The sequence below is a fragment of the Papio anubis genome, chromosome 18 (genome assembly GCF_008728515.1).
Source record: "Papio anubis isolate 15944 chromosome 18, Panubis1.0, whole genome shotgun sequence".
In the NCBI taxonomy this organism is placed as follows: Eukaryota; Metazoa; Chordata; class Mammalia; order Primates; family Cercopithecidae; genus Papio; species Papio anubis.
Window position 1 is genome coordinate 52,382,174 of NC_044993.1, and position 23,592 is coordinate 52,405,765.

At 47.3% G+C, this 23,592-nt stretch overlaps 1 protein-coding gene across 1 annotated transcript in view; it reads right to left on the bottom strand.

The window, feature by feature from the left end:
* Positions 1 to 2,074: 2,074 nt before the first annotated feature.
* Positions 2,075 to 23,592, bottom strand: part of SCNN1G (sodium channel epithelial 1 gamma subunit) — a 31,529-nt gene continuing 10,011 nt past the window's right edge. The window contains exons 5-12 of the mRNA XM_031658398.1: positions 20,590 to 20,753; positions 9,321 to 9,419; positions 7,027 to 7,144; positions 6,411 to 6,489; positions 6,273 to 6,330; positions 6,003 to 6,064; positions 4,377 to 4,452; positions 2,075 to 3,927 (exon numbers count right to left, since the gene is read on the bottom strand). Of these exons, the coding sequence (XP_031514258.1) occupies positions 3,547 to 3,927; positions 4,377 to 4,452; positions 6,003 to 6,064; positions 6,273 to 6,330; positions 6,411 to 6,489; positions 7,027 to 7,144; positions 9,321 to 9,419; positions 20,590 to 20,753 (1,037 nt within the window). The 3' untranslated portion in view covers positions 2,075 to 3,546. The remainder of the gene's footprint in view (positions 3,928 to 4,376; positions 4,453 to 6,002; positions 6,065 to 6,272; positions 6,331 to 6,410; positions 6,490 to 7,026; positions 7,145 to 9,320; positions 9,420 to 20,589; positions 20,754 to 23,592) is intronic.

Here is a 23,592-nt window from a genome sequence, read left to right on the forward strand (position 1 = left end):
CAGATATTTTTTGTATTTTTTGTAGAGATGGGGTTTTGCCATGTTGCCCAGGCTGGTCTCAAATTCCTGAGCTCAAGCAATCTGCCCACCTTGGCCTCCCAAAGTGCTGGGATTATAGTTGTAAGCCACCACATTCGGCCTCCATTTCTTTATTTATGAGTTCCTGAGCTGTTAGAATTACACAAACTGATGTGTGTGAAGTGCTTAGCAGAATCCCTGGCAAACTGTAAGAGCTAAATGCATGTTAGCCATTGTTAGTATTGTTGCTGTTTTTGTAAGTGCCACAAACTTTTCCTAAATGCCAACACTGTACTCTGTCCTGTCCCCATCTAGGGACAAAGAGATAAGACACAATTCCTGCCCCTGCAGAGCTCATAGTCTAATGATAGAGACAGATGTAGGAAAAAATTTATACAGGGCCAGGCACCATGGCTCATCCTGTAATCCCAGTACTTTGGGAGGCTTACATGGGAGGATAGCTTGAGGCCAGGAGTTTGAAACTAGCCTGGGCAACATAATAGGAACCCATCTCTACAAAAAATTTAAAAAAATTAGCCAGGCATAATGATGTGCTTCTGTAGTTATAGCTACCTGGGAAGCTGAGGCAGGAGGATTGCTTTAGCCTAGGAGGCTGAGGCTGCAGTGAGCGATGATTGTTTCAAGTCCAGGAGTTCAAGACCAGCCTGGACAACATAGTCAGATCTTGTCTCTATAAAAAATTTAAATACCAGCCATGGGTCGTGACATGCGCTTGTAATCCCAGCTACTCAGGAGGCTGAGGCAGGAGGTCAAGGCTGCAGTGAGCTATGATCATGCCACTGTGCTCCAGCCTGGGAGACAGAGGCAAGACCTTGCCTGTTTCATATATATATATATATACACACACATATGTATGAAAGCTGTATAATGGTGGAAGCTCCAACTTCTTGGGGCAAGGGAAGAGGATCAGGGAAAACTTTACAGAGGCGCTGACATTTGCAGTTGGCCTGGAAGGGTGAAGTGGGAAAGGAGGCAAGGAAATGCTGGACACTGTAAGAGCCAAACAAGAATGGAGACAGCTAGAGCTTGCTGGGTGTGCACGCCTGTGTGCTTGGGGAGAGTCGAGCAGCTGTTGGCTTTGGATTCTCGTGGCCTTGCCTTTGGCAAGCCTCACTAGAAGTGTTCCTCCATCAGGCAGAGGCTGGCCAGTTCCATGAATCTGAGGGCACCTCCTGCCCCCACCATGGAGGAGGACGAGGAAGCTCCTGTCTGCGTTGTGCCCAGGTAGGCATCCGCTGCAAGTTCCCTGTCGGCACCGGCTATAGCCACCAGAGCCCAGCGTGGATGAGAGCCAGGCTCACGGCCTCTGTAACCCAATCCCCACCTGCATGGGCCTGGCTCCTGAGCCCACTGCATGGGGGAGCTCCCTCCAGTCTGGGGTCACCATGACCTCCTCCTTGCTGACTGGCATACCTGCTGGCAATGCCCTGCCCCATGAGGTCTAGTGGAAACACCACGTAGGGCAGAGGCTTACTCTAGTCACAGGCCTGGGGTTGGGTTGAGTTGAACCAGGGGTGCCCAGGTCCAGACAGGGTCCCTACAGTCCTCTCTTTTACCAAGACTCTTGCCCTTACTAGCAGCCATTCTCATGAAGGGAATTAGTCCTGAATTGTGGACCTTCGCCAATCATAGATGAAGGACTTCCTTCAGCCCTAGAGCCAGGGTATTTAGCCTCTCCCCCTTCCCACCCAAAATAAAGGATGAAGCCTCATCCTTCAAAGGTACAGACCAGATTGGCTGCAAAATAATGGAGCGATAAAAGGCACCAGCTCTGGAGTCAGACTGTCTGGGGTCAAATCCCAGCTCAGCAACCTCCTAGCTGTGTCACCTTAGGCAAGTAACCTAATCTTTTATGCGTCAGTTCCTTCATCCACAAAATGGGATAATCATATCCATCGAATGTGCTCATCCAAGGGTCAGCACAGTTTTCTGTAAAGGGCCAAAGGGAAAATATTTTAGGGTTTGGGTTGTAGCTACTCAGCTCTGCCACTGTAGTGCAATGAATGGCCGTAAACAAAACTTGAACAAATGGATGTGGCTGTGTACCAACAAAACTTTATTTATAGACACTCAAAGTCGAATCTCATATCATTTTCATGAGTTACAGAATCTTCTTCTTTTGCTATTTAAAAGCAAAAATAAAAATTCTTGGCTGGGCACGGTGGCTTGTGCCTGTAATCCCCGCACTTTGAGAGGCTGAGGTGGGAAGATCATTTGAGGCCAGGAGTTCAAGAACAGCCTGGGCAACATAGTGAGATCCTATTTCTACAAAAAATAAAAAATAAAATAAAATAAAATAAAATAAAATAAAAATTTTAGTTCATGGTCAAAAACAGAATTTCGTTTGCAGAACACCATTTGCAGTCCCCTATGCTAACCTATCTAGGTGCTTAAAACAGTACCTAACACCTTTTCTTGGGTTGGCTTTAAACACCAACCAAGGATTTAATACCTGTTAGCCATTTTCGGGTGGGAAGATGTGAATGTGATATGAAGTGGGTCATCTGTCGCAGTTGGCTTGTTGGTGAGGGACAGGCCATTGGTGTTGGGGGGGTCAGCTCTGTCTTGGAATAGCTGCCCAGAGCATGGCCCACCATGCTCCCCGTCTTCCCACCCAAAGTGACATGGGCCTCACCCTTTAAAAGGTACAGACACAAATTGGATGCAAAATCGTGGAGTCAGATTGTCTGGGTTCAAATCCTAGCTCTGCCACCTCCTCACTGTGTCACCTTGGGCCAGTAACTTAATCTTTCTGTGCCTCAGTTTCTTCATCTACAAAATGGGATAATCAGATCCATCTCCTGGGCCCACCCCTGCCCCAAAGTGAGGACACTCTGACATAGTCCCAGACCTCCACCACAGCACTCTGATCTCCACCAACACCCCAAGGGCCCTGGGCCAGTTCTCTGCTGCCTGAGGGCATGGAGGACACCTTTCCCCAGTGTCAGTGACGAAGAAGAACAGTTTATTCACAAACGGCTCCGGCTTCAGGGCTGGCACTTTCTCCTATCTTTGGCATCCGGCAGTAGCTGTCCAGCCTTGATACTCAAGGTCACATCCTTGGGCCCCGACCCAGGCTGGCAGTGCGGGTGAAACCCTCGGCTTTGGGGCTTTGGAAGAGTCCTTCCCTCTCAAGACCTGCAAAGAGCTGCATCAGCCCTCACTCGCCTTCGCTTGGGCCGGCACCACTGCCTCGGCCCCCAGTCTCTACTGACGTGCTAATAGTTCAGGTCCCAGGATATATCTCAGCCTGGATAGTTGTGAGTGTTGCTGCGTAGTACCCGATGGGTCTTCCTGCACATGTCCAGGCCCCATCTTGCGGTTTAAAGCAGGCTTTTTGGTTGGAGTCTCTGAAAAGCCCAGAATGGGGCAGAGGGTCCCCTGTGCGCACATCTGGGGGCACACGGTCCATGTCCTTAGACCGTGGCTGGTGGTCCTTAGACCGTGGCTGGTGGTCCTTAGACCATGGCTGGTGGTCCTGACTAGATCTGTCTTCTCATCCCTGACTCAGAGCTCATCTAGTATCTGGGTATCTGTGAGCTGGTTGGAAAAGGCCCTCTCCAAGCGCAAGGTATTGTATTTGGGGGGCGGTGTGCCGGGCACTTGGGTTCCTAGGGCTGGAGGCAGGTGCAAAGCAGAGTTGAAAGTGGGTAGGTCATTGTCTATATCCAGGGCTGGGTTGTCCTGGCCCTGTGGGCTGCGGGGAGCTTCTGGACAGGGGGGAGCCTGCTTCCGAGCCCACCACTCCTTGGCTTTCTGCCACTGGCGGCGGGCAATGATAGAGAAGAAGTCGATGAAGAAGACCTCAATGATCTCAATGACACAGACAACAGAGCAGCTCATCCACAGGCCCAGCTGGCCACCGAAGTTGGACAGAAGCATCTCAATCTGCAAGAGAGGCCAAGCCACATAAGTCTCATCAAGAGGGACCTCCCCACAAGTTGGTCTCACACAGGAACCCTGATTCCCAAGGGAGCCACGGGTCAGCCCTGACCCTGCACAGACTGGGAGGAAGAAGCAGGCAGGCTTCCTGTCTCCTTTTACTCTGTGTGTTCTGACCTGAGACCCTAGCCTACAGCAGCCTTCCTAGAGCAGGCTGGAACCCCTTTCCCTGATTCTGCTCCCCAAGGCCAGGCAGATGCTCACATCTGCCCCCAAAGTGAGGACACTCTGACATAGTCCCAGACCTCCACCACGGCACTCTGATCTCCACCAACACTCCAAGGGCCCTGGGTCAGTTCTCTGCTGCCTAAGGGCATGCAGGACACCTTTCCCCAGTGTCAATGACAAGAGACATAGGCCCAGGACAGGTCCTGGAAGGAAGCCACTCTACTCACACTGTTGGCTGGGCTCTCCATGATGGATCTCTGGTTCAGGTCTTTGTAGAATATCAAGAGTTTTGCCAAGTCTGTCCTGCAAAATTCCAACAGGTGAGTCAAGAGCCTTGGCGTCCTACCAGATCACCAGTCCTCAGCATGGCTGTCTCCCTCCTACCCAAGCTGGCAGCACAGTCAAGGCACTGAGCTCCTTGGAGGTATCAGAACCTGGCCCATAAGGGCTCCGTCTACACCCCAGAGCATATCTCCAGCCTGGAACTGGTCCTCAGGTCATTCATTCACTCAATAACTGCTCCCCAGCTTCCAGATTAAGTCAGTCGACCCAGCCATACTGCCATTATACCCTGTTCTTCATTAAACGTCGACATTTGTAATTGTTTGATAGCAATCTCAAGTATGTACAAGTAATGTACATGAGCAGGGTAGTTGACGTAATATGATAATAGGCACAATGGCAATGAGCATTTATGGGGCACTTCCTATGTTGCCAAGCACTGTCGTAAGAACTTTATGTGAATTAACTCACTGAATTCTCCCAACAGCCCTGTGAGGCAGGTATGTATAGTTTCATCATCCTCATTTCACAGATGTGGAAACGGAGATGCAGATTGGTTAAGGAACTTGTCCAAGACTACACTGTCGATAATCGGCTGAGCCAGTACTCCAACTCATTTAGATTTGGCTTCAAAGTCCATGCTCTTAACCATCGCACTAAACTGCCTCTCGATAGGACGATGGCAAACTGGACCATGACTCATTCCAAAGGAGCAGGTATTACTCAGCTCTTCGGTGCTACAAAACAGTGGAGGGTCGTTCTTGCCAGAACTTTTGAACTTTCAGGAAAAGCTGGAAATAATGGGTTGCGTTCATGAGGCTAGATTTGTGCCAAGGATCAGTCATCAGTTTGCAACACTTGGTTTAATGGTTTGCAATTGCTTGGTCAAAGTCTATTTTATCATTAGAGTGTAAGTACCTTGGGGGGCAGAGACCATGTCTGCTTGATTGTCCTGGTTTCTCCAGCACCTCACACAGCACCTGGCACCTAGGGGGTGCTCTATGAATGTTGGAAGCCAGAGTGGCCAGATTGGCTCTCACAGTGGGCAGGCCCAGCAGTGGGCATGAGGGAGATAGTGATGGCTTAGAGAAATGTGAGTTCACACGGCATGATTCACAGATGCGAGTTCACTGTCTCCTAGCTTTGAGGAAATGAATGAGTGAGTGAATGAAAAGAAGAGGGGGGCAGGCTCAGTGGCTCCTGCCTGTAATCCCAGCACTTTGGAAGGCTGAGGGAGATGGATCACTTGAGGTCAGGAGTTCAAGACCAGCCTGGCCAATATGGTGAAATCCCATCTCTGCTAAAAATATATAATTAGCCGGGTGTGATGTTGCACACCTATAATCCCAGGTACTTGGGAGGCTGAGGCAGGAGGATTGCTGAAACCCAGGAGGCGGAAGTTACAGTGAGCTGAGATCACACCACTGCACTCCAGCCTGGGTGACAGAGTAAGACTCTGTCTCAAAAAAAAAAAAAAAGAGATTTGGCCATACCCATACGCATATGGAAGCAGGTGAGAAGACTGGGGGCTGTGGCGGCCAGAGCAGAGGAACAGGGTAGAGGAAACTTACTTGTTGAGCTTTTTGTTTATTTGCCGGCCTTGGTCCCAAGTGAGAACAGGCAGCAACCACTTCTACAATGGAGAGAGAAAGAGTGGGTCTGAGGATGCCCAAGAGGCCAGGGCCAGCCTCCCGCCCTCAGGCTCCCCAACTTGTTCCCCAGCCTCCGCAAGGTAGCTCTCTTCCCCTTGGACCATGTCCCAGGCCAGAGGACACAGCAAAAATGTCAGTGGGGCTCCAGGCTGGGGGCTTGAGTGGGGAAGGGTGGGCAGAAGAACTTACCTCCGAAACCACAGATGGCCATTGTGCCAGGCTCGTGGTTAGTGTCCACTCCTTAAAGCTAAGGGAGGAGGGGACAGTATGAGTGTAGGTAGCCCAACCCAACCCAGCTGCCCATCTCACCCCTTGGGGTCCACATACCTGCAGGCTTCCTTGCACACAGACTGGCAGCCCAGCTCTTCCTGGACAAAGGCTCGATGCAGTTGGTAGTAACAATACACTGAGGGACAAGGGAGAGGGCAGCGTGAGCTTTGAAAAAGCCACAGGACCCTTCCTGGGCATCCCCGGGTCACCAAGGACAGCCCCGCAGTCTCATTTTAATGATTTCTCCTCCCACTTTCTACCAACACTGGCTCTCTGGAAACACACACTGCCTTGTGATGTTGGGAAACAGAAAGCAGTGGTGGTTAAGGGTGTGAGTTGAAGGTCAGATCGCCCTTGGTTTGGATCCAGCTCTGTTCCTTTCTGGCTGTGTGACCTTGGGCAAGCCGTCTAGCCTTTCTGGGTCTTGGTTATCTATTCTGTGAAAAGGTAATATCGACCCATTCCTACCTTCTGGAGTTGACTAAGGTGGTCAGTTGCAAAGTATAATTCAAGGCAGGCTTGACAACAGAAGTAAAACTCTAGTTAAATGGCTCTCAACCAATACCTCCCTCATGCAAAAGGAAAGAGGGTTGGAGTCCCATGAGTGCCTATTGCCAGGGCTAGGCTGACCCTGGTCCTGGGGCATGCAAGGCTGGGGCTGGGTCTCACTCACTCCAGTTGGGGTGTTGCTGGTAGTTGCAGTAGTTGGCTGCGGGAGGTAGAGGCTGGCTGTACTGGGCACACCCACATTTCTCCACCATCTTCGTCTGGAAGCATGAATGAAGGCAGATCTGAAAGAGGAGACCCAGGGATGACATTCATGTCTTTGCACAGGGATGTCAGGGAGTTCCCTGCACACCCTTCAGCCCAGGGGGTCAGCCTCCCTCAGCCTTGGTCAACCACATGAACCTGCCCCTTATGCCAACTGGGCTGGGCATGGTCCCGGAACTGCAAAGGGCCCAAGCTGGAAGATATATTAAAAATTTATTTATTATTTTTATTTATTTACCTATTTTGAGACAGTATTGCTCTGTTGCCCAGGCTGGAGTGCAGTGGCACGATCTCAGCTCACTGCAACCTCTGCTTCCCGGGCTTAAGCGATCTTCCCACCTCAGCCTCCCAAGTAGCTGTGATTACAGATGTGCACCACCATGCCCAGCTAAGTTTTTGTATTTTTGGTAGAGACGGGGTTTCACCATGTTGGCCAGGCTGGTCTTGAACTCCTGACCTCAAGTGATTCTCCCACTTTGGCCTTCCAAAGTGCTGGGATTATAGGCATGAGCCGCCACACCTGGCCAATGTATTAAGAATTTAGACTAACTGAGACATGGAGATTGGGCTGAGCTGGGGCTGGAGTGGTCATTTTCCATCATGTGGGTGCCAACACAAAGTTAAATGGGAAAATTGGAGGAGTCCTCCAGAAACAGAGAGAAATGAACACAGTCCCAGTGTTCCTATTCTCAAGCCCAAGCCCTCCACGTTGGGTCTTCATGGATCATAAGCTACCACAATATCCATGGAGCTTATAGCATAAAAGCTAATAGCAGAGTTCCTGAAGGCAGGCTATTCAGGTCAAATCCCAGCTTTGCTACTTATCTACTGTTTGGCATCAGGCAAGTTACTTAACCTCTCAGATGCTTTGCTTTCTTTATAATAATATCAACTTCATGAAGTTGTGAGCATGAAATGAATTGATACATGTAAGGTGTGTGTGTGCATGGTAGCTCTCACTAAATACCATCCAGAAGTATCTTTCTGATGAGCTCACTTTTTTTATTTTTAGAGACAGGGTCTTGCTCTCTTACTCAGGCTGAAGTACAGTGGTGTGATCATGGCTTACTGTAGCCTTGAACCCTTAGGCTCACGGGATCCTCTCTCCTCAGCCTGCCTTATAGCTGAGATTACAGGTGTGCACCAGTATGCCCAGCTAATTAAAAACTTTTTTTTTTCAGAGGCAAGGTCTTGCTATGTTGCCCAGGCTGGTCTCAAACTCCTGGGCTCAAGTGATCTTCCTACCTTTGCCCCCCAAAGTGCTGGGATTACAGGCATGAGCCACCGCGCCTGGCCCAAAAGTCCTCTTTTACTCATTGTCTACATCACCTCTCAACTCAGCTCTTATCTAGGTTGGCAGACTCAGTGCTGAAGGTTTCTGGTCCTTTTGTTCTGCTGGACTGATTTTCATGGACTCTCTGGGGTATCCTGGTAGGAGGTGAACTATAAATTCCCAGAATGTGAGAGGAGGCAGAACAGATCGTCTCACTTAAGTGTTAAAAAGTCAAATGTCTACAGGAGACAGTGATGTAAGTGACATACGGAGGGGTGGTGAAAACTGTGGGAGCCAGAGAACACCTGCTTCATTTATTGGGGTGGCTACACCCACTGTTTATCCTGCAGGAAATATGGGCTCAATGCTGCCGTATCGTTTCATTTTTTCGAGAGACTGGAAATCTGGATTTTCTTGTGAAATTCTCTGACTTTTAAACACCAACCAGGCTCTTGAAAAACTGGGTATGCCACCTGGAAGGCGACTGGGAGCTGCAAATTAGCAGCCGCTGATCCAATCCCACCTCCCCTTGTGGTTGCTGAGGGGAACCCAGCTGGTCCAAGGCCATCATCAAGTGAGGGACACCAGCAGGCCTGGAAGCCATGCTCTTGACCCTTCGGCCAGTGTCTCTCTCAGACAGCTTCTCTCCTGTTCCTCCCTTGCCAAGGCCTATTTAGGAGGTGTATCTGTCTCAGCTGTACATTGAGTTCCACAGAAACCTCGGTGAATCAATTAAGCTCTGGTTACAGATGAACTGCAGAGGACTGGAACCAGCTGGCATCATTTGTTCTTGAGGTCTCTGGATGAACCCCAGGGATCCTCACCAGAGTTCCTGGTGCAAGCCACACCCCAGCCTAGATATAACTTTGTCTCCTGGGTCCAGGCCATAAACCCAGGGCTGAGTGCCCCCAGCAATCTGTTACCTGGAGCGAGTAGGCAGCGTTGTAGATGTTCCTGATTGGCACGTCACTCCCATCCTCCGTGCACTGACTGTAGGGCTCACTCAGCTTGAAGGACTCTGTCTGCAATCACAGCAGCACACATTCAGCCCTGTCGTCCCCCAGGACCCAGGTGGAGGGTTTTGCAGGGGGCACCAGACAGAGGACTTTGCAAGCAACCCTTGGGAGCTGAGAAGCTATTTGGTCATTCATTTAACGAAAAGTTAGTGAGCACCTATTAGGTGCCTGGTACTATGGTGGACACTGAAATCAGCAATGATCAAGACAGATAAGTTCCTGCTGTCCTGGAACATACCTTCCAGTGGGACAAATAGATGGTCAGCAAGCAATTAAATAAACAAGATGATTTTGGATAAATCTGGATGGTGTTTAATGAAATGGGGTAGGGAAACTGGAGGGGTTAAGAGAAGATGGGCAGTTTTGCCCATAGAGTGATTGGGGAAGGTATTTCTGAAAAAGGGACCTGTTGGGCTCAACATGGAACTGCAAGAAAGAGCTGGTCTTGTCAAGAAGTGAACAGGAAGCCAGGCATGGTGACACACACCTGTAGTCACAGCTACTGGGGAGGCTGAAGTGGAAGGATCACTTGAGCCCAGGAGGTCAAGGCTGCAGGGGGCCATCATCGTACCACTGCACTCCAGCCTAGGCAACAGAGTGAGACTCTATCTTTAAAAAAGAAGATGAAGAAGTGGACAGAGGATGACTGGGTAGAGCAAACAGGAAAGGCTTGAGGCAAGAGGGGCTGGTGTGGCTGAAAATGGCAAAATAGAGAAATTGCTGGAGATGAAGTCAGACAGGGAGGTTGAGGTCAAATCATGCCCAGCTGAGAAATTTGGATTTGATTGTCTGAATGAAATGGATTTGTAGTTGGCGAATCCGCTGGGAGGTGAGAGAAGGGATTAGAAAGATAAGCAGGGGCCAGGCACAGTTGCTCATGCATGTAATCCCAGCACTTTGGGAGACTGAGGAGGGAGGATTGCTTCAGTCCGGGGTTTGAGGCTGCAGTGAGCTATGATTCTGCAATCCAGCCTGGGTGACAGAGCAAGACCCCATTTTGAAAACAAAGAGAGAGAGAGGAGGGAAGGGGGAAAGGAGGGAAGGAAGGAAGGAAGGAGAAAAGAAGAGAGAGAAAGAAAGAAAGAAAAGAAAGGAAGAAAGAAAGAAAGAAAAAGAAAGAAAGAAAGAAAGAAAGAAAGAAAGAAAGAGAAAGAAAGAAAGAAAGAAAGAAAGAAAGAAAGAAAGAAAGAAAGAAAGAAAGAAGAAAGAAAGAGAGAAAGAAAGAGAGAGAGAAAGAAAGAAAGAAAGAGAAAGAAAGAGAGAGAGAAAGGAAGGGCAGCAGGGACTATGAGTCGCTTGGGATTCCTGCTCAGGTGAAGGACCCATTGCCTTGTTTTCTGGTCCCAGAAGCTGACTTGAAAGATGTTGACTTTCTTAGAAAAAAGCCAAGGAAAGTTCAACAGAGTAGAATGCTACCCTGATCATCAGAGGAGGTAAACAGCATTGTCACTCAAAGTTCAAAATCCTTATTCAATAATTTTTTATTTTTATTTTTTTTAGAGATGAGGGTCTCACTCTGTCACCCAGGGTGGAGTGCAGTGGTGCAATCAAGGCTCACTGCAGCCTCCACCTCCCAGGCTCAAGGGACCCTCCTGCCTCAGCCTCCCCGAGTAGCTGGGACCACAGGCTCCTGCCACTGCACCTGGCTTCAATGATGTTTTACTGCGGATGACTAAATTTTGCTCTAGCTTAATATTTGTCACTGCAAATAAATAATCCACCCAAGCCAAACAAGCATAAATGGGGGTGGGGGGAGGATAACATCTTCTAAGGGCAGCAACTCAATGGAAGATAAATCGTGACCAGTTTATCACAACTGTGTGTTTGTATGCTGTGTGCATCCACGTGCCCATGTACAGTCGTTTTTATTTTTTTGGTTGGGGAGATGGGGGTAAAGAGAAAATGAATGGCAGATTTGTGGGAGGGAAGAAAATTATTTTCACTTTGAAGAAAGAATGAAAAGCGGGGGCGGGGGAAGGAATGAAGAGGTTTGAGGCGGGTGGAAACTGTAGCCATCTCAATTGGCTATAATCCCTTTCTGTTTGTATTGCATTTCATCTGCTGACCCATTAGTCTCCCTCAATTCACTGCAAGTACCTCCTGGGCAATTGACGATTCCCATTTAAAACCGTTTAAACAACAGCAGCAAACAAAGGGGAAAGTGGCTGTCTGGCATCCCCTCTTTCCCAGAGTGCCTGCACTAACAGATGAGATCCTGCATCTCAGACAGACAGACATGGACTCACACATTCACTTTGCCCTGCAACGTGCCCTTCTCACTAACAAGGGTGAGTGTCTTTCTATGTCAGTACAGAATAAATAGACTTAATAGCTGGGTAGAAAATGCATGCAGGGCCTCTAGTACACGCCAGGGCTGGGCTGGGCACAGAGGTGCAAAGATGTCAAGCAGTGGCCTTCCTGGAGGTCACAATTCCTTGCCATCCTCTAAGCTTCTTCAAGCAGCAGGATCCCTGGGCAGACGTGTTCCTTTGGGTGCCCCGCCGTCCTGCTGAACTGTTCCTGGAGTCTAGAGTGTCAGCTACAGGCTCTACCTGCCTGGGGTAGGAAAGCACAATACCCTGGCATCCAGATGAGGGGTCTGTCCACTTAGGCAAGCCGTGTGCAGCCAGCAGGGGTGGCTGGGGCTCCCTCTACCTTGAAAACCAGCCCATGGGCTGCTTCCAGGAAACCAATTATGAGAAACCATTTGGATTTCAACGCTTTCTGGGTACTCAATGGCCCTTCATTCTGCAACGATGCTTATCAAACTCACAGCTCTTAGAAGGTTCCGGTTGTTTTCTGAAGCAACCAGAAGTAGAGCAAATGGAGCGAAATTCCTGTTCTGAGTGGAGTAGGTCTTGAGATTCTCAAAACCTCGAATGCAGTAACTTTGACAGAATGCTCTTCCCTCCGACCCAGCTTTCAGTTTTCCAGAACTGCTGGCTTGTGGAGGCTAGGAAGACATTTTGACTTCTAAGCTGACCCCTGGGGACGCACAAAAAAAGAGTGTGTATATGTGTGCATATGTGTGAGTTTGTATGTGTATCTATGCATACACTTATGCATGTAAAAGTGTGTATGTGTGTGCACGCATAGGTATGTGTGCATGTATGTGTATGTATAGAGGTATATGTGTGGGACATGGAGCCCATTTATATCAAACCAGGTTCTATCTGCTTCTTTCTGAAGATCTTGGGGGAAGGAGACAATTGCATAGGAGTCCTTAGGTCACCACCCTCTCTCTCTCTCTCTCAGACAGGGTCTCGATCTGTCACCCAGGCTGGAGTGCAATGGTGCTATCATGGCTCATGGCAGCCTTGACCTCCTGGGCTCAGGTAATCCTCCCACCTCAGACTCCCAAAGTGCTAGGATAACAGGTATGGGCCACTGCACCCAGCAAGCTCATTCTTTAAGGTATAAACAGTGCTAAGGGGAAAAGTCCAGATGGCAACAGAGCCTAAGGGGCAGGCAGGTGACAAGAGGAGGGCCTTTATCAAAGCCCCCACGGCTTCTGGGGTTAGAGAGCCAGCTCCCACCTTCTTGCAACCTTGAGAACTTCCAACCAGTATAATCATGTCTCATCTGTGAGATGGTCAGTCCAGCCAAGCTATTCTCAGACAAGGTGGCTATTGTTCTCACATTTCAGTGGTAACTCTTGTCCCAGCCAGTAATCCCAAGTCACCTTCTCAGAAAGATTGCCTGCCTTGCCACAGCTTAGCGGTTTGCAAATTCTGTTCTGTCTGCACCCTGTTTTAGGGCCCATCACAGAAGGGTGGGTGGTAACCAGGCTGGTCTGTCTCGCAGGCTCAACTACATTCATCCCGCATTTCTATTTCCATTGTGTACATTTCTGGGTAAAACTTTGTTTGAGTGAGAGATTCTCCCAGTAGTAAAAAGGACTTCCTCCCCCAGCCACTGAGGGCATGGTAGAGGTGTCTACCAGCCCCAGTCAACAGGCCAAAGTGGCAGCTGGGCTCTGGGGGTGGGTGCGGAGCCTTTCTTTCCCTTGGTTTCCATGCTCTGCCCCTGTTTCTCAGAATGGACTGCTGCTTCTGCCAGGCAGGGGACAGCAGGGATGGCCAGGCTGGGGATGAAACAGGTGGATGGTTTTCTTCTTGAACTATGCAGACCTGGGAGGGACTTTTTTTTTTTTTTTCTTGGAGATGGAGCCTCACTCTGTCGCCCAGGCTGGAGTGCAGTGGCATGATCTTGGCTCACTGCAACTTCCACCTCCTGGGTTTAAGCCATTCTCATGCCTTAGCCTCTCAAGTAGCTGGGATTATAGGCGTGTGCCACCACGCCCGGCTAATTTCTTTGTATTTTTAGTAGAGATGGGGTTTCACCATGTTGGCCAGGCTGGTCTTGAACTCCTGACCTTAAGTGATCTGCCCTCCTTGGCCTCCCAAAGATTACAGGCATGAGCTGCTGTGCCCAGCTTGGACTCATTATTGAGGAAGTTTTGTTTGCTTTGAGTCTCTAGGCTGTCTCAGGGCCCCTCCCATGACCCTATCCTGATGGTCTCCTCTGACCACGGGCATAAGGGGATTGAATTCTGGGCCCTTCTAGAAGGCTTTTTCTCTAGGAACCGTGTTATGGTCAATGGTCATTCACTCCTAAACAACCGGTAGCACCAGGCGGGCTAGCTAAGGGGTCAGGAATGTGGGCTTGGGTCCGAATAAATCTGAAATCAGATTCCCACTGTGCTACCTAGTGGCTATTGGATTTTAATTAAACAATAACAACAATAGACGGGGCGTAGTGGCTCATGTTTGTAATTCCAGCACTTAGGGAGGCTGAGGAGGGTGGGTCACTTGAGGTCAGGAGTTCGAGACCTGTCTAACATGGTGAAACCCCATCTCCACTAAAAATACAATAATCAGCTAGGTGTGGTGGTTCACACCTGTAATCCCAGCTACCCGGGAGGCTGAGGTGGGAGGATTGCTTGAACCCACAAGGTCAGAGCGGCAGTAAACTCCCATTTTGGCCTCCCAAAGCACTAGGCTTGTAGGTGTGAGCCACTGTACCCAGTGAAAACAATTCTGATGGCTTAAAATATTACATGAAATAATAAAATAACTGGAAGCAAACTCAATTTAGTATCTGGTCTCAGAGAGGAAGAACTCTCATTAACATAATGACTAAAGAAGAAAACAAAGACTTTGACTATGTAAACATTCACTATTTTGCATGTGAAAAAGTACCCTAAAGAAAACCACAAACTGGGAAAGATACTTGCAACACATATGGCAAATAATCACTATCCTTTATGTATGTACAATTATTAATAGTATCTTTTATATATAATGTACTAGTAGTGTGTAATATAAATATACATGTGTATACATATATGTGTGTGTGTATATATATAATTCATAAAGGAGAGAGGTGTCAAAAAAGACAATAGAAACCTTCCCTAACCCCTCTTTTTCCTTTTTCACTCAGTTATTTTTCCTTCTCTTCACCTCTTTTCTTAAAAAATATATAGTAACAGTCTCTCTCTCTATATATATATATATACATACACACACACACATCCTGTTTTTTGTGTGTGTGTGTGTGATGGAGTATCACTCTGCCACCCAGCCTGCAGTGCAGTGGCACAGCCACAGCTTACTGCAATCTCTGCCTCTTGGGTTCAAGCGATCCTCCCGCATCAACCTCCCAAGTAGCTAGGACTACAGGTGTGTGCCACCACAGCTGGCTAATTTTTATATTTTTTGTAGAGATGGGGTGTCACCATATTGCCCAGGCCGGTCTCAAATCTCCTAGGCACAAGTGATCCACCCGTCTCAACCTCCCAAAGTGCTGGGATTACAGGTGTAAGCCACTGTGCCCAGCCAAGCCAATATACTTTAAGCACTTACTATATGCCAAGCACATTTCCAAGCGTTTCACATGTACCAACTCATTAAAATCTCACCAGCCATGAAGTAACATCATTATTATCATCCCTATTTTACAGATGAGATCACTGAGTCAGAGATTACACAACCAACGTGCAAAACTGGGGTTTGAATCTCAGCCATTAGAGCTCTTAATCCCTGTTTGGCATAGATTGAACTTGTGAAATGAAGTCTGGGTATGTGCTTTAGAATCAAAAGGTACAACAGGATTTGTAATGACATGGAGTCTCCCCAGTCTCCAGGGCCTGGTCCCCAACTCCACTGGGTGAGTGGTCCACCCATGTCCACTTCCTCATTTTCCATTCACCATTTAACCCATTGTACTTTGGTTTCTGTTCCACTCCTTCCACTGAAAACGTCTCTGGCACAGAACACTGGTGACCTCTTGGCTGCCAAAACCAGAGAATGCTTTTGCCCTCTACCTTGCCTGACCTCTCGACTGTACTTGCTACTTTTGGTCACACCTTCTGTAAAATTATCTTCCTTGATTTATCTGATGCCAACTCTTTCTGGCTTCTGATCCTACCTCTCTGCCTCTCTTTCTCCTTTAACTTTCCACTCAGCCCTTAAACATTTGCATGTTTAGGGTTCTGTCCCAGGTCTTGGGTGATGGCATTTATTTCCATGTCTACAATTACCCCCCAAGATTCTCTCCTGAGCTCTAGGTCCATAGCATCTAATGAATGCTTTCTTTTCACCTTGACTTCTCAAAGGCATAACAAATTGGGTCTGTCCCAAATTGAAGTGGTCTTCTCCCCCAAACATACCCTGCCCTTGGATTCTCTAATTCTGAGCCTGGCATTCCTCCATCTCTCTGCCCAAGCCACTACCTAAATATCAATCTAACTTCCCCCTGGCCCTTCTCGCTAACATTGGCCGTCAAGCCCTGTTGCTTCTGTGCTGTAATATCCCTGAAATCTATTCCCTCTGCTCATCCCCACAGCCATTGCCTCAGCTGAGGTCCACATCATTTCTTTCTAGAATTACTACAAATGTACTGTCTCCAGTATACTGATAATACTTCCATTAAAATGATTTCTTTGAAAAGTTTCACTACACAGCTTAAATAAACTCATTTTGTGACTCCTTTGTAATTGTTACGTTCTTTGTCTGGACTGGCTCTTCTTGACTATTTGCCTGCACTTGTCCTTTTAAATCCATCATTTATAAAGCCTTCTCCAATAGCTTCTGTCTGGGCATCCATCCATCAACCCACCTACCCACCCACTCACCTATCTATCCATCCATCCAGCCAGCCAACCATCTACCTACCCATCTACCCACTCACCTATCCATCCATCCATCCATCCATCCATCCATCCATCCATCCATCCATCCAACCATCCATCCATCCATCCAACCATCCATCCACCCACTCACTTATCCATCTACCCATCCACCCATCCATCTGTCATCTATCAGTATTTACTGAGGATCTGTTATGTTCTAAGAAGCAAGCTTCGGAACCAGGCAGAAAAGGTCTGTTTCCACAGAGATGGAAACTGTATTGTAAAGTTGTGCTTACTTTTGTCTTTGGTCAGGCATGGTGGCTCACGCCTATAATCCCAGCATTTTGGGAAGCCAAGATGGGAGGACTGTTTGAGGCCAGGAGTTTGAGACCAGCCTCAGCAACATAGTGAGACCCCCATCTCTACAAAAATTTAAAAATTAGCCAGACACAGTGGCATGTGCCTGTGGTCCCAGCTACTTGGAAGGCTGAGGCAGGAGAATCACATGACCCCAGGTGGTCGAGGTTGCTGTGATCTGTGAGCTGTGATCACACCGCTACATTCCAGCCTAGATGACAGAGCAATACCTTGTCTTTAAAAAAGCAAACAAACTTTCGTCTTCCCCTCTTCAAGTTAAGAACTTTGAAGGTAGGAGCTCTGTTGGGTTCACCTTTTAATATTCAGTACTTTGGACATGCAATCTCTCAGTGAATAAAGGAAGTTTTGTTTACCAACTGCCGGCCAGCCTGACTGAGCCTACCAGCTACACACACCTATTAATCAATCAATACATAAATAAAATCAGAAAGGAAGGAAGTCTAGTTTGGTTGGACTTTTTCTTAGTGACTCTCTGCTGACCTCTTCATAATCCCTGGTTTTTTTTTTTCTGTTGTAGTTCTAAATGCTCATAAATCAGACCTAAAGCTGACTGACCCTGCTCTGTGGCTTTGATTTTCTACATCTCAAATTAAGTGTAGCAGCAAACTCACTCATGTCTGTGTTTACCCACCACTGGTAAAGAGAACATTTGCTTAACAATGTGGTGGGTATTTCCAAGCTCAGAGCAAGAAAACAAGAGAGCAGAATTCCTTAGTTCTTGTACTTTTGCAAGCTCCAGTAACTCACACCAGTTTGAAAAGAGGGAAGAGGGCGAAAGGATAAGGGAAGGATGCGCTGCAAATCCTGGATCCTACTTCGGGGTGCAGATAAAACTGTGTGGGACATGTCTGACCAAAATGCTCACTACTGTGCTCTGAGGTTTTGCCATCCGCCAGTGAACAAAAGAATGAGTTGCCCAGCTACTTAAGTGGCTGTCTCTTAAAAAAGTCTTTTCAAGTCACAGTTTGAGCAGATTGGGTGTTCGAGATAGTTTTTCTTTTTTCATTCACACAGCTCAAGCTAATACACATTACTTCCCTCCCATGCTGGAACAAAGCCCCTAAGTAACATGCCTCCTGAGAGCATCTGGGGGCCCAGAAAGACCATTTTGATGGTTTCCCTTGTCCAGGGTTGTCCTTTCTATGGGGCACCATGAGGCAGTGAAGCCACAGACTTCGTCTGTCATACTTCCATTCTAGTTCATCATCTTACTGTCTCAGCTTAAATAGCACCTCCTCAGGAAAGCCTTCCTTGAACCTCATCTTCCCCACTGAAAATGAGCCCCAGGTCAGTCATGTCATAATATACACTCAGATGGTCTTGTATTTCTTCTTCAGAGCACTTGCGGCAATTATAATGAATCATTTGTGCCGTTTCTGGTTTATCAGTCAATCCTCTCTGCTGGGCTCTAGACTCTCTCAGGACAGGGACGGTGTCCTCCAGACTGAGGTACCCCATGTCTAGCACAAAGAAGGTGCTCAGAAAATATCAGTTGAATGGATAAATGACAGATGGATATCCAAGCCCTAAATGCCCACCATCTCTTTGTCTAACCCAATGCAAAGCTACAGCTAGATCTTTGTGTCATTCTAGCTTCACTTTCACTTGGGAAGACACAATATTTTTTCCTCTAATTCTGCATTGCTCAAGTTTCTAAAGCCGAGGCCCTCAGGAGTTCAAGGCTGCAGTGAGCTATGATTGTGTCACTGCACTCCAGCCTGGGTGACAGAGCAAGACCCCGACTCTAAAAATTTTTTAAATTTAAACATTAAAAAAAAGGTCGAGCCAAGGCTCCCAAGTGTGCTGCCTCTTAGAATAACCACTGCAACTTGGTAAAAATATAGATCCTTAGGCTCATCTTCTACAGATTCTGATTCAGTGACTTTGAGTCTGATAATCAACCAGGGTTGGAAGCCACTGCTCTGGAGGATATGTTTGTGAGGGATAAAGGCTAGGAAGTTTAATTGGGGATATTAAGGTTGGATTTAAATAAAGGCGTGAACAGATGTATAGTCCACAAGGGGATTTTGTTTCTTTCTCCCCACCCCCAAACAGGTAAAGAAAAGTGTCATTATGGGCCAGGCACAGGGGCTCACACCTGTAATCCCAGCACTTTGGGAGGCCGAATTGGGTGGATCACGAGGTCAGGAAATCAAGACCACCCTGGCTAACACGGTGAAACCCCATCTCTACTAAAAACACAAAAAATTAGCCAGCAGTGGTGGCAGGCGCCTGTAGTCCCAGCTACTCGGGAGGCTGAGGCAGGATAGTGGCGTGAACCAGGGAGGCAGAGGTTGCAAAGAGCCGAGATCGCGCCACTGCACTCCAGTCTTGGTGACAGAGTCTCACTCAGGCTGGAGTGCAGTGGTACAATCATCGCTCACTGAAGCCTCGACCTCCCTGGGGTCAGGTGATTCTCCTACTTCAGCCTCCCGAGTAGCTGGAACTAGAGGCATGTGCCACCATGCCTGGTGAATTTTTGTATTTTGTTTTTGGTAGAGATGGGGTTTTGCTATGTTGCCCAGGCTGATCTCAAACTTCTGGGCTCAAGTAATCCATCCACCTCGGCCTCCCAAAGTGTTGGGATTACAGGCATGAGCCACTGTGCCTGGTCTAAATAAGTTCTTAACAGTCATTCTATGAAAGAGAGAAAGGAGAGGCAGACAGATCCTGGAATAAAAAGACCCCAGGCCTGCAAACAAGAAAACTGCAAACAAGAAAACTCCATAAGCAGTGGAGTGACCAGGGCCATCAGAGTCCGCTCTTTACCTTGCCATTCAGCTCCCACTGGGCAAGGCTGACTCAGGGGTTGGAGTCTGCAGCTTACTTGTGTTTCTGTTGATAGGTTTGTGTGTTCTCAGTGCCCAGAGAGGTCCACAAAGGTCAAATTTGGAGGGAGAAGGGGTTCTTGGTAAATGAGGTAAAATTGATGGAAACGTGATAGGCTAAATAGACCTTGGAGAGCTGAGTGACTTTCCACTAGGCTTTAATACAGTTACTGACATGCCTCATAGGCCTTTTAGCAACCCAGAAAGATAGCTGGTAATCTTATCTATTTGTATTCCCTACAAATATATAGTTAGTGTCCTAATGCCTTGCTTCCAGCATAGGTTCCACAAATGCTGGTGTCTTGCTTTTTAAATTCTTTCCACAAATGGCATCCTGTCCTATTAATCCACACAAATACAACCTTTTTTTTTTTTTTTTTGAATTGGAGTGTTGCTCTGTTGCTTAGGCTGGAGTGCAGTGGCATGATTCATGATTTTGGCTCATTGCAACCTCCTCCTCCTGGGTTTAAGCTATTCTCTTGCCTCAGCCTCCCAAGTAACTGGGATTACAGGCATGTGCTACCACACCCAGCTAATTTTTTGTATTTTTAGTAGAGACAGGTTTCACCAAGTTGGCCAGGCTGGTCTTGAAGTCTTGACCTCACCTCGGTCTCCCAAAGTGCTGGGATTACAGGTGTGAGCCACTGCAGTCGGCCAGAAGATACAAACACAACCTTTAATGTAACTCCTGAAATGAATGGGGTAACCATGGGAAAATCTGGGACCATGTTCCCTTTTGAAACAAACACCCTTTTCCACAGGCTGCACCTCATTGGTTATCCTTGAAAAAAAAAAATCTGTTCTCTCCAAACCTATGGAAATGAGAATATTCTCTTACCAGGTGCATTCCTATAGAGGTGACCATTGCCGTCTCAATCTCTGTTCCCACATCTTCGACGAAGGGATACTCGTCCTGCCGATGGATGATCACCTTAGCTCCAGTGGAGGAAACGAGGAATGGGTTGTATTCCTCTTCATTTATGTACAAAATGACTTGCAGCCCTGGGGGGATAAGGCAACCTGCTGTGATCCAAGGCTAGAAAAACATTTCCTGGGGGGTAACCCACCTCTCCCACTGCTTCAGAAGCTTCAAATCCAAGACCAGGTATTTCCAACAAGTGACAGGTCGACAAGGGCTAGACTGGAAGCTCCATGAGATTGGAATGTGTGCCTGACTTGCTTTCTGCTGTGCCCCCACAGCTTAGCCCAAAACAGGGGCTCAAACAGTATCACTGTCACAGTTCTTGCTAAGCGTACGTTTTTGCCAAGTGTAAGGAAATTGCCACTCTGCCCGAGACATGCATCTCCATGTGGTCCTCTGAGATGGGGAGCTCAGAATATTCAAAAGAACATGCATTGCTCTGGCTGCTTAACCCCTCAGGGCGGGCACTCAGAGAAGAGATGAATCACTAATGGTGTTTCTGATCACTGGCACAACTTTTTCTCCCACTCCTGCTCTTGTCCCCTGCAGTCTATGCTGACCCAGTACCAGAGTAAACACAGTACCAGTGCACATGGGAACTGAGAGTGAAAAGTTGCAGGGCCCTGGCTCTTCTACAGATGGGCTGTGACCTCCAGCAATTCCCTTCCCCTCTCTGGGCTTATTTACAAATTGCTTGCAATTGTTTACAAATCATTTGCAATTGTTTACCGATTGCCCTTGTTTACAAATTGAATGTCAGGATAACTCAAAATTCTCTTCTTTCCATCCATAGAGACCCTGCTCATTCATGTATGGGCTGAGGTCCTTTGAAAATTGGACTTTAGACCAGGTCACTCCTTGAAACCTGAAACTCTTCAGTGGCATCTCACTGGATATATGGGAATGCCACAGGATAAACCTGGCTGCATCTGTCCAGGTGATGATGATACAGCCCCTGCCTACTTCTCCCTCCTCATCTCCTCCCCTCAGTAAGCTCCAAGCACACTGGTCTTACTTCTGTTTCTAGAACACATCTGATTCATGTCCTTCCCAGGGCCTTTGCCCTTGCTAGTCCCTGGAATGTTCTTATGTAGATCTTAACATGAATCTTTTCCTCCTTAAATAGCCCCCTCTTAGAGATCTTATCCAAACTAACCACCCCCCCATCCTGACCCCAGCCACTGTCTTCCCACTCTGCCTCTTTCTTCCCTGAATAGCAGTCATTAGGATTTGTAACTAGATCATGTCTGTGTAGTTGTGTACTCATTTTTTATCTGTCTCTCCCCAGGAAAATTTAAGTTCCCTAACAGCAGAGAAGACATCTGTCTTTTCACTGCTGTGTCCCCAGTGTGTAGAAGAGGGCCTGGCAAACAGGAGAAACTCCATGCTTGGTAAGTGGATGAGTGAATCAGCGGGGTCTATATGGATGGAAAGAAGATACTTTTGAGAGTCATTCTGACATTCAATTTGTAAACAAGGGTAATTTGTAAACAATTGCAAAGAATTGGTAAACAATTGCAAATGATTTGTAAACAACTTGTAAACAATTGCAAACAATTTGCAAACAACTTGTAAACAATTGCAAACAATTCGTAAACAACTTGTAAATAATTGCAAACAATTTGTAAACAACTTGTAAACAATTACAAACAAAGCCCAGAGAGGGGAAGTGAATTGCTTGAGGTCACACAGCCCCTCCATAGCAGAGCCAGGACTCTGCAACTTTTCACTCTGTTTCCAGATTACTTCTTCCCCATGAAGTATGTGTACTGAATTATGATTCCTTGCAGACTTAGTAAGAGCAGAGACTACACAGTGACAAAGGCCAGGATTCCAAATGTGGATTTCCTTTATGACAGGCCCTTGCTTGTCCTGGTGGGAGTATATCTGCATATCACATCATGTTCTATTTGCATGGGACCTTTCAAGCATTCTTTTTGGGCATAAGCCAGGCCAATCTGTTCAGTTTCTACCTTCTCTACCAATGTAATCATAGTGGAATAGTAGTAATAGTAGTGCTGGAAGTTGCAATGGTATTATTTTGGGGGTAGTAGCAGCAGTAGCAATGGTGGTAGGCTGGTAACAATGCTAGTAACGGTAATAATAGTAGTAATAACAATAGCAACTAGCACTTATTGTGTGCTTAGTATGTGTTATGGCTGAATTGTTTACCGCCTCAAATTCATATGTTGAAGCCCTAACCCTCAAAGGGATATTATTTGGAGATAGGGCCTTAATGAAGGTGAAAGGAAGTCATAAGCAGAGGACTCTAATCTGATAGGACTGATGTCCTGATCAGAAGAGAGAGAGACATCACAGGCCTCTCTCTGTGGACACACCACAGAGGAAAGACCATGTGAGGACATGGAAGGAAGACAGTCAGACTTCTGAACCCAAAGAGAGAAGCCTCACCAGAACCGAGTCTGCCTGTGCCTTGATTTTGGACTTTCTAGTCTCCAAAACTGTGATATATAAATGTCTGTTGTCGAAGGCACCCAGTCTCTTGTATTTTGTTACACAAGCAGACTAAGAGAGTGCAGACCAGGTCTTATTCTAAGTCTGTATCTTAAGTCCTCTCAGTAATCTCATATGGGAGATACTGTTATTAGTCCCACTTTAAAGATGAAGTGCAGTAACTTCCCCAAGGTCACACAGTGAGTGGCTAAGCTGGGTTTCGGCTCCGTCCAGAATCTGTCACCTGAACTAAGATAAATGGGCATCTACCTCCCTAATCTGTTCAGCATCTTTGGGCTCAACTCCATTTGGAAACCACCTGTCCTGCATTACTCACCCTAGCTATGAGTCTAAACCAGAGTAGTTCCCTAGCAGAAGGAGCCCCAGCGATGTCCCTGTCACTCTCTCAAAGGTGGAGGAGAAGTCAAAAAGGAAAACAGACACTGACATGGAAGGAAGGAACCA